The 10,546-nt window shown below is 41.2% G+C and overlaps 4 protein-coding genes across 4 annotated transcripts; 3 read left to right on the top strand and 1 right to left on the bottom strand.

Annotated features, from left to right (window-relative positions):
- Positions 1 to 1,070: 1,070 nt before the first annotated feature.
- On the top strand, positions 1,071 to 2,952 carry EAE98_004309 (uncharacterized protein; the record flags this gene model as incomplete). Its single annotated transcript, XM_038951929.1, has 3 exons — positions 1,071 to 1,104; positions 1,161 to 1,547; positions 2,492 to 2,952. 3 exons carry the CDS (start codon positions 1,071 to 1,073, stop codon positions 2,950 to 2,952), a joined length of 882 nt encoding a protein of 293 aa, XP_038811465.1.
- Positions 2,953 to 3,814: 862 nt separating this feature from the next.
- On the top strand, positions 3,815 to 4,249 carry EAE98_004308 (uncharacterized protein; the record flags this gene model as incomplete). The annotated part of the gene is made up of 2 exons (XM_038951928.1): positions 3,815 to 3,845; positions 3,909 to 4,249. The coding sequence occupies 2 exons, from the start codon at positions 3,815 to 3,817 to the stop codon at positions 4,247 to 4,249; spliced, it is 372 nt and encodes a 123-aa protein (XP_038811464.1).
- Positions 4,250 to 5,702: 1,453 nt separating this feature from the next.
- EAE98_004307 (uncharacterized protein) lies at positions 5,703 to 7,292 on the top strand (the record flags this gene model as incomplete). Its single annotated transcript, XM_038951927.1, has 2 exons — positions 5,703 to 6,083; positions 6,141 to 7,292. The coding sequence occupies 2 exons, from the start codon at positions 5,703 to 5,705 to the stop codon at positions 7,290 to 7,292; spliced, it is 1,533 nt and encodes a 510-aa protein (XP_038811463.1).
- Positions 7,293 to 8,549: 1,257 nt separating this feature from the next.
- On the bottom strand, positions 8,550 to 9,582 carry EAE98_004306 (uncharacterized protein; the record flags this gene model as incomplete). The annotated part of the gene is made up of 2 exons (XM_038951926.1): positions 8,550 to 9,164; positions 9,292 to 9,582. The coding sequence occupies 2 exons, from the start codon at positions 9,580 to 9,582 to the stop codon at positions 8,550 to 8,552; spliced, it is 906 nt and encodes a 301-aa protein (XP_038811462.1).
- Positions 9,583 to 10,546: the final 964 nt, after the last annotated feature.

Below are 10,546 nucleotides of genomic sequence, written 5' to 3'. Positions count from 1 at the left end.
GGTCACTACAGATTTTTGGGAATTTTGATGAAAGGAAGATAATTCGAAGAGGGGGTGGAACGTGGAGGGAAGTTGGAAAGAGTGGAAGGCGGGAAGGCGTGCTAAGTTTTCGATATGCTTCGGTGGGTGGATCTATGTGTTGCCGTGTGAATGAGACGGGGATTGTTTGAGGAATCATATAAGTTATCTCTGTAATTATGATTGCGATCTAGTGATTCATGTAAGATTACATTATGATTTGAGAAAGCTCGAGTCAAAGTTGACTATGGGTGTGATTGATAATCAAGTCTGAAATTTTTAATCTTTGATTTCGGGAATGACTCGAAAGTAATGTTTTGTAAAGCATCATTCGAGAGAATAAATTTGATTTGATGATTCGAAGTATCGAATTTTGTCTTGGTATGGTGTATGATATGAGTAAAGATACACTACGACGTTTATTCATACCTTTCTGCGAGCTTTGATTCAGGAAAAGATGACTGGAGGTCCAATTTTTCAGTGTGGTTTCGACGATTATCAATCAAAAAATGTATTTTGACTCCAGAAACACCTCGATATGAGCCTTTTCGAGAGAAATCGTGACTGAAATGGTGGATTTCATGATTTTCTGGCGGAATGCGCCTGGATAATGAGTCGAATGTCGAGTTATGAGTCTGTCTGGGGTGTTTTTTAGGGACAAGTCACCCGAGAAATGATTTAAGAGTCAATGGTATAATCATTTTGAGGTGCCTTGGAGCTGCCTTGGAGATGCCTTGAAGCTGCTTTTGAGTGCTTAAATAGGCTGGGATTTCCCCTCGAGGTGGAAGTTTAGAAACCAAGCAAAATCGAATTTCGAGAGCGAACGCAAAACCATCAAAGATCCTCATCAATTTCAAAAGCAACTCGATCACCTTCGAAGTACAACCAACCAAAGCCAGTTCATCGAGACACTCTTCATCGAAAGCCTCAAAGACTCTAGACAAGTACCAAATTTGTTCGGACTGCCACCTCAAAAATACACACCAGCATCAGTGCCGGTTCCAAACAATTACAAAACCGACCACTCAATATCTATCCTCGTTCCGATCACCATGGAACTTCAGCGTTTTATACCCAAAGACCTCCGTCAGTATATTCAACTATCCCGTAATAGAAAAATAAACATACTGACCTGATACTAGCGGGAATATATGAAGATTTCAGCTTGTTGCACGCAAATCTCAAGGCGCTTGATGAACGCGTCCGCCGTCTCGGAAGCAATTCAAAACGCGCTAGAGCTATCGAAATACTAAGATATGTCATTACTAGAAGGGATGAGGATATCGCTTCAGAGAGAATCAGGATCAGTGACATGGAGGTCTACTGGAAGAACGTGGAGAGGGCGAAAATGACTGTATTGAATCAGAATCCGCCGGGTAGTCAAGGACATAAAGCTGCTCGAGAGGAGCAAAACAAAGCGTGCCATCAAATTTACGAGTACCAGACAAAGCTCCCAACGAGGCTTCGAGATTATAGTGAGTATTTGGAGTCTTGCGAGAAAGTACTCGACAATTGGACTATTCACGACCGTTAGCCGAATTAAGATGAGGAGAAGGACAGTCACTTTACACTCACTTCACATTATGACGAAGATTAATAGATTTCTTGGCTCCATGCGTCTATGATGGTTAGCTGAGGACATAATGAGGTAGCTGAAGGTGCCTGGGTGGAGGATTTTATTACAGTTAAACAAATAGCCTGACTTTTTATACTAGTTTAGTTTCTACAATACCAAGCATTCTAGTCCAACTTCTATTAAATTGACTCTTGATTTGTGACTCTGTTTACAACATGATTTGAGGAAAAGCTTCCTTAATCTATGATTTTAATGGTGACTCAAAATTGATGGCATTATTCTTTCGAAGGAGATTCAACAATATTATTAATTATGATTCGGATCGCATAGGGGTCATTTTTGACGCAGTCATTTGAAGGAATTTAGGGGTTTATGGGATACAGCGTGAATCAAAGGGCTTTTCTTATTGAATGACGCAGGGATTTTCAATGACTGGACCCTTATCTCTCGGACTCAAGAGAACATAAATACTCTGAGTCCCCGTCTGTTTTAATTCCTTCCAATATCCAGAAACAGTTGAACATCAAACATCAGACATCAAACCGAAAACTAAAAAGACAACACACCGAAATCCCCACCGACCATTATTAGAAACAAAAACGCGATAACACTTAGCCATCTCCAGTCAAAATTTGTGGTTCGTCGGTATTTCTTTCTTTGATATCACTAAGCTTAGTTTGTTCAGCCTCAAAGTTTGACATATTTCTCTCAACTATACCTTTTGATACATATTCTCTCAAGAAACATGGATATGTCTGATATTATGTCTGTCGATTTGAGCTTCGAAGTGCTCATGCCAGAAGTCGGACCCGAGCCTGAATACACAAAATCTACCAAATGCACTAGTATAGCATCATACACTCTCTATTCAATGAAACAATGCTGACTTCTCACCAGGTCGTATCATGGACTTATTGCAATTGATAAGAAATCTCAGAGGTGTCCCGGACAGCTCATATCGTGAAACTCGTGCCAGTTGCCAAAACGAAGCTCAAAAGTTGAGGAACGAAATCCGGTATGACGAGAAATCCTTGGGCAATGAGAAAGAAAAACTTGAGCACGAAATTGAATGGACATCTAGAAAGGATTTGAGAATAAAATTGGGGCAAGAATTTGGAGTTCCTCTGAACGGAAGAGATCATCAGATTGTTAAGAACTTGATGGATGGTGCTCTGCAGGAGATATCCGATAAATTTGAAGGTGTGGGAAAGATCAGAGTGTGGAGCCTGAGCACAGATAGAGAATATCTGGATCGATTGATCAGCTACTTAAAGCCAGGTCATCGTATGCATACATTCAGGATTAATCCAGACATAAAGAAATGCTACAGAGGCGTTGCTCACGACTGGGATTCATAACAATCCTAACACCTCTTTTACATAAGCGCTACCTCAGACCTGTCTCAATCCCTCACAGTTTTGACAGTTCGATGGTGGAGTGACGAGTACTAAAGAGCAAAAGCGGAGGATTTTATTGCGTAGCAGAATGCCTGGCTTTTCAAGTAACTGAACGAGCTTTTACAACAGAACGCATTTTTTTTTAACTCTGGCTGTCCCATAATTATGTGATATGATTGTGACAGGGATATCTGAACTTCAAGATCCAAATTAGCAGCCCATAGAGCGCTGACTCAACATTTTTGAGTTAGTCATTGTTTCGGAACTCATGAGTTCTGTAGATTTGTCATAGGATTGATGGCTTCTTTTTTCCAGTGATTAAACCGGTAAGATTAATAGAAATCGTATGAAAATCTATCATGCACTGACATGAGAAGTTCTTCGAACGTATTGTGACGCATTCTTCGAGGAGAAGTGATTCCAATGTTGAATTGTGACGCAGTACATGATATGATTGGAGATGCAATGGTCATGGAATGATTCTTAATTCCACCATATAATAACGCTCTAAAGATGCGTTAAACAGTTTCGATCTTCCAGCCCACTTACATTCAATCCTCAGATACAACCGCACATCAACCACCAAATAACAAAACTGAAAACTTCAAAAACCTCCTGTCAGAACAAATTACGCGTCTCAAAGACAACCCCTATTGTTCATCTACACTGATCTATATCAATTTGATACCTCCGAATTTGTTATCCAAATCTTACTTATTTGGCCTTCACCCGCCATCAAATCACAGATCTAGATTTGTCAGTGTCATAGCTCAACAGGTCAACGTTGTGAGATCTTTACACAAGAATCAGTGGCATCCTCATTATGTCTGATTCTGGCAGACACATCCTTGCGAGTAAGTTCTTAAGATATTGTGTTGTAATACGCAGCAAAATGAATTGCGCTGAAATATCACTAGAGGAGGTCGACCAACTGGTCAGGAATTTCGAGAATCTCCGCCCATACAAGTGGAATAGTTTAGCAAAGTTCCTACAGGCGAAAAGGGACCTTGATGGCATGATAGAGAAACTACATGTTCAGATTAAGGAAGATCGGAAGATTGCTAGACGGCTGAGGCTTAGACACCCCAGATTGCAAGTGGCCATGACCCGAGCAATGGCGAATAATGATCTTAGATCACGTCATGATATGGATGGAGAATTTATGGAAATTCCAATTCGGCGTAATGAAATTGTTGCTGAGTTAAGAAGTATGGTGGAAGACGAAAAAAAAATATTCAATTTGGTGATTGAACTATGATATTAGATGGGCTAGGAGTCTGGGTGGAAGACATCACGGGTGGACAACAAGCCTGACTTTCTAATTTAGTTGAGCTTGTGGAATATAATGCGTTGTACTTACACACCTCCTATCATATATGAATGTGCATGCTGTCACCTGTGTTTGTGCTTACAGACTTTTCAGACGAGAAGAATTAACTTTCTGAATACACATACCTCCAAGCAACGAATGCCCTCCCCTCAAACTGTTTTATTAGTCGTCCTCCATTATTTGATGCTCCGTTTTGATATATCGGTAAGTGATGCTTTGGTCCTCAGATCTATTTCCATGGAGTTGTAAATTGGATAATAATTGGCCCCAAAAATGACTCGGTCAAAAATATGTAGTGCCTGCTTGTCGATAGCCTTGGGGTAGTCGTTCCTCGATGGCCATCATAGCGACAAGGCTACGAAGGATGAATCCTACATGTGGGACCACAATATTGATAATTTGAGAAATGTTATCGAAGTGTTGAGGCTATTAGACCTGTCGTGGGATGAGAAAATTAGGAACTTCTCAATGTGACATCGCATTCTATGCCCGGGGCTCTGGTATTCGACTTCGTAGTGAATAACTAGTATGGCACGATTATATTTCTCGGAGCTCTCGATGCTTTACTGAGTCACTAGTCAGATCCGAGCCTTTTTCGATGGAAATGTCGCAGGTAGTAGACCTTCACTTCCTGGAAAATCAATAAGGCCCAAATCTGCAACCAAGAACAAGAGCGGAAACCAGATTATTACGAGCAAAATGCGGCTATGTTAAGTGTAGAACTACTTCACGATAACAACATCTATTGTCAGTCTATTTGCAGTCGAGAATCTCACGCACGAGATTCATAGCTATATGCTCGTTTTTGTTGCCATATGGTAGATAATTAAGCGCGGGCGGGCGGGCAAGATACCTCAAATTCGAGCCTCTCATGGGTTTCGGCTATATTGGTTAGAAAATAGCCGATTCGGTCTGCTTTGTAACACCGTGTACTGTTGAGCGCTGGATAAAATGGCTTTCAACAGCTTGTATTGCAAATGGTGTAATTCGCTGATATCTCAGTCAATAAAGTCTTTTTATTTCAGTCATTTGCCCTGATTACGATTCATCGCACCCCTCGTCCTCATTATTATAACTTCAGATGTTGTTTGCTGTCCTACATTGACGATAATTTCAATTTTATGGGGTTACGAAAAGCATTACACGTACTGTTCGTGACCCTCAAATTAACCTCCAACATTTCCATCTACAGCTTACCGTTCAGCATTTTTTTCATTTTGCTTATTTACATGTTTGCTGTGGGGCATGCTAAAACCAATATTCAAATGACAAAATCTTCTTACCAGCATTCTAAAATGGCCCGCCACAACTATATAATTGGAAGGATTTCCTCTTTGCAGATAGATGTATCAAAGGCAGTTTAATCCACCAGATCTTGGCCATGATATTTTACAAATTAGCCCTTCAACGTGACACCAGCAAATATTATCATTTTCGAGATGAAGATGAAAAACATGGTCAATCAGTGATATTACTTGGGAAATTTACCGAGGATGGTCACAAAAAAGCCGTGGAGGTTGCGAGACTTGTCTTTGGTGTGACCCACGAGAATGCTGTTCGAGTCAATCTTCTCAATGAACGGTGTCGAGATTCTGTGCAGTGGGACCGTACTCTTCTGTGTGAGTTCACCGAGCGATGGTTTACTGTCATGTGCGGCTCTGTAAACAAACCTCTCAACAAATCGGATCTTGGAATCCTTGGTAAGCGGTTTTCGAACACAATGATTTCTATTAATGGCAAGGAAGATTGGATGGCGCATGAAGTAAGTATTTACTCATAATTTTTCAAATAACAAATACTGACGAGAGATCTTGGGTAGCAATTAAAAGCTGAAAAGTTCTGGGTATGGTTGGCTGCAAGAACTTACAAACTCAATCTCCGCAAGGAAATATCTAACGTACAAGACGCTCGATTCGAAAGCTATCACTATCTTCTGGAACAATGGCTCGACGGTGAAATACGTCGCCTTTATCAGGATGATACAAATTTTGATCATACTCGTGATCTCAAGATACATCATGAATTGAAATCCTTTGACATACAGAAAAAAGAATGGGAGCTCAGTAAAAGCAAATCTAAACTCTCGCGCCTAGTCAAAGAACTGCTTCGCGATGGACACTCAAACCTTGAGACAACGCGGGGGGAACTACTTGTTCAAGCGAGAGGTGCGATGAGCAAAGCGGTGTGTTTGGCTAATGCCGGTGACGGCTACAGTGATTCCCTTGAATTTGCTGATAAAATGCTAAAATTAAATGGAACTTCACGTGAAGCATGGTTGGGGAAACTTCTGTTTGAATTGTCTGCTTTAGCGCTTCTTGACACATCCCGCCACTACTTGCAACCTACAGCGTCCGAGTTGAAAAAGGGCGAACGACAGGCCCCAGAAGCTCTTGATAAACTAGATAAAGAGCGCAAAGAATTTCTAGCAACAATTTCACATAAACCTTCCAAATCGCCGAGTAATTGGCGGTATGACCTATACGAACGTATAGACGACGATCTTAAAAACAAAACCGGTAAAGACAGGGAACATCGAGCGTTAAAAAATCAATGGGAAAATGCGAAATCTGATTATAAAACCCTTGAAAGATGTTTGAAATTTTGTTATAATCTATTGCCACCTTCACATACAGGTCGTGAGAGGTCACCTGAAATCTCTCAAACGCATTCTCCTCGAGGACGAAGCAATGAAAAACGAGATTCAGAATCAGACACAGCGTCTCCTTCGAGGAAGCCAGTATCTACCCCCAAACGACGTCCCCAAGATGTGACTGATAGTTCTTCATCGAAACCCACACCTCCTGCGAGACATCACTCTCGATATTCTCGAGACGACGATTTCAGTGACTCCTCAGTTTCTGAGGCGTCTATGCCTATACAGAAAAAACGTGGGATAAAAAAGGTGATGAATTTGGTTCAGAAGCCAGGGTCTAGAGGAAGATCGAAAGACAGAACACCGCTTTTGAAATAACCTTTTGTCTATCTTGTAGAGGTCAATATCATATTATTTGGCTAGGAATCTGTGAAAAGAGCTCGCTAGTAGCTCTCGCTTTATTTGATGATATTTAATGCTAGGAATAAGTTCTAAGTTAAGTTAAGTTTTTGAGTGATGTGAGATATGCAATCGTTGAGTAATTAACTAAACTCCAACGATCAAATCTCCAATCCATAGATGTGCAAACTCTCTCTTCATCTCCAGTGCTAGTTCATAATTCAGCGAAAGACATAACTTATAGGCGATGCGTCTCATCAGGATCAACTACTCCAATTTCTCCCTACTCATTTCATCTCTCTATCGCCTGAGAACCCTAAGATCCTCGCAAAACACCATCTATATAGCTTTCCGAAAAACCATCTAAAATAAATTACCACACTCAGGAACACCAAAAAGGACCATAAGAATATTAGAAAAACGATACCAACTACACTACAACATGACACTGAAACTCGTGGCAAAAGAACAAAAGAACATTTATTCTTAAAGTACATTCTCTTGAATCCCCAAATCATGCTATGAGAGACTCTCTGGCCCCGAGAGAACCTCGCTAGTAAGATCAAGGAGAAGCTAGTGTTTGTTATTTGTCGACTTCTCACCCACAGACTCAAGCCAACACACATTAAGAACTACTTGGCCTGCTGCTGCGAGGTTGAAAAGGTGGCTAGATCGTCAATGCAAGCCAATTTTGTGGTCTTCAAACACACAAGGAATTATAATAGAAAGAAAATACTATCCAAAATATGAGAGTCGCTGGCGGAATTGTGGGTGGATGCAAAGATGAATATGCCACACAGGTGCCACATTGCATACACTGGTAAGAACACTTATGTTACTCAATGCTTCCATACTTTGGAGGGAATAGTAAATTTGTAGTCGCAGTCAAATTGATCTTGCGAGAATGCTTATTGAACACGATAGTTGCCATAATTCTAAAGGTTCCACTTCCCCGTTTCTGTATTGAAAGCTGAACTCTCAACATAAAATCTCTGTAAAACAAAATGGTATTACCGCATATGTATGTGCCGACTCCTCAATGTTGTCCATACAAATGAGCACCTAAGACTATATAGCCGCGCGATGCAAAAGTCCTCAAACCTATATATAATCACGCCGTCCGATTATATGCCACATAATGAACCCGGTATACCTGAACAACCGTAGAACGCCAATGCACGAACTCCGCCATATGATGCAATTTAACGCCATGACCGGGAAAAAGTGACCCTTCACTCAAGATTGACCCTCCAGTCTACTTTTATGAACTTGCTCATTAAACCATTCCCTTCCGGCCTCTTTTCTCTCCATAGCTTCTTCTTCATACAAATCCATATCATCATCTCCCAAATCGCTCGTTTCATCCCACAATTTATCGAATTCCGAATTGGGTCCCAAGGCCGGTACAGCCCAGATATGTTCTCTCAATCTTTTATGTCTCTCGCGATCCTCTTCAATTCTCTGTTCAATCTGTCTCTTATCCAATCTCCCTACTCCATTTGGTTTAGCTTGTTTGGGAGTAGCATGTTGTGAAGTTCCATTTCCATTGGCTTCGTTTGCGGGCGGAGAAGACATGAGTGCGTCGGGTTGGGTATCGCGTTCCTTGAGACATTCTTCAATTTCCGTAACAGTTTGAGGTAAGAGGAAGGATTTTTGTTGAAGGCCTTGGAGAACCTTGCGCACTACTTTAACATTGGCTGCTCCGGATCCATCTTCTGGCGCAACTGCATCAACTACCCGTAGAATATCTCTTTGCATCATGCGTACATAATCATCGTGTCCTTCTCTCGATGCCATGTCGCATAAAATTTCGATGAAAAACATGATGTTTGCCCTATTGTTCATAGAATTCTGAATTTCAGGTCAGCTACATTCTTTTTGACAACCCAAGTCGCTGTCATAAAATTTCAGAAACGCGCTTCCTTCTTCTTGAATCCCACAGATCCAATTTCTAGACACAAGAAAATTATAGACGTACTTTCTCCAGTTGCTCCAGAATGCAACTATGCAAATCTTCATCCATATCCCTATATTTCAACGCATACTGTGCCGTCTTATTCGCACTCGTAACACTCGCATTCAGATGTTGTAAATATTGCGTAAAGCGAATGCGCACTTCGAAGGGATCCATCTCTTCTTGCGCTGGCTTGACCTTCGCTTTGAGCGGCTTGCTTGGTATGGGATCTGGTAAACTCGCGTGAAAAGTCGGCTCTTCAATGGAATTTAGCAGTTCACTGTTGCGCAGTGGAGCTGGTCTGGTTGTATCCATGATGTAGTTTTGAAGCACTACGCTTTGTTGGGTGAAATTTGGGCGGTGGAGTGTTGGCAGTATTTTGGTGTGGTGGGGAAGGGAGCTTTGCTTGACTTCAAAGTTAGAACCTCAATATTCCGAACAAGGAATATATATCAAGAAAATACTTCAAGAATGTATGGGAGTTAATGACTTTGATATTAACTCCTATCGAAGAAGGAGATAATCAATTATGAGTTCTTTAATTGAAAATATGGAATCAGAAATGACCTTGACAGTTCTTGGTTGTGGTATGTTTGTGTGTTTGTTTTTTCCGAACCTCTTTCATTGACTCGAAGAGATGGAGTCGAGAGGAAATTACATTGCCAATTTAAATTTATTGTTTTTGAAACAGTGAAGTTCTTCTCTAGTACAGTAGGAGCCATCGGTCGTCCGTACCTGGTTTTGTAGGCTCTGAGACGAGATATGGATATGTACTTCTCCCAACATGCGCAGAGAAATTATATTCATGTTACACTTTGCTATGTTTCTGTATCTATAAGTTTATTCACTTGGACGATATAGTATCCTGGAAACCAAACTCCATTTTTATACACATCTGTTTGATATACCAATCGTTTGTGGATGAATGTCTACTGTTTTGCTAGCTTTCCGGGGGAGTCATGCCAGAACGTGGATCAAAAGCAAAACCCAACACTGATACTTGAATGTAGGAGCGATGGGTATAGCAATCCTCTCTGGAATACTCAGCTCCCTCAATACGCCTCAAACCCGAATTCTCATCCCTCCAAACACATCAGGAACATCAACTCCCGCCTACCCAACCGAATCTGTAAACCCTACACAGTAAACGAGATCCCATCCGAGCTTAACACAGCGCAAGCCCTAGCCGCTAGTATCTTTGCCGGCGTGACCGTCAAACAACTCTAGACTCAGCTCTTCGTCAAACAAACAAAAGGTCTCACCGACCTCGCTTCCGCCT

The sequence above is a fragment of the Botrytis deweyae genome (assembly GCF_014898535.1).
Source record: "Botrytis deweyae strain B1 chromosome Unknown BDEW_008, whole genome shotgun sequence".
In the NCBI taxonomy this organism is placed as follows: Eukaryota; Fungi; Ascomycota; class Leotiomycetes; order Helotiales; family Sclerotiniaceae; genus Botrytis; species Botrytis deweyae.
The sequence above is the reverse complement of the archived record's forward strand: the minus strand, read 5'-3'. Positions and strand labels throughout refer to the sequence as shown.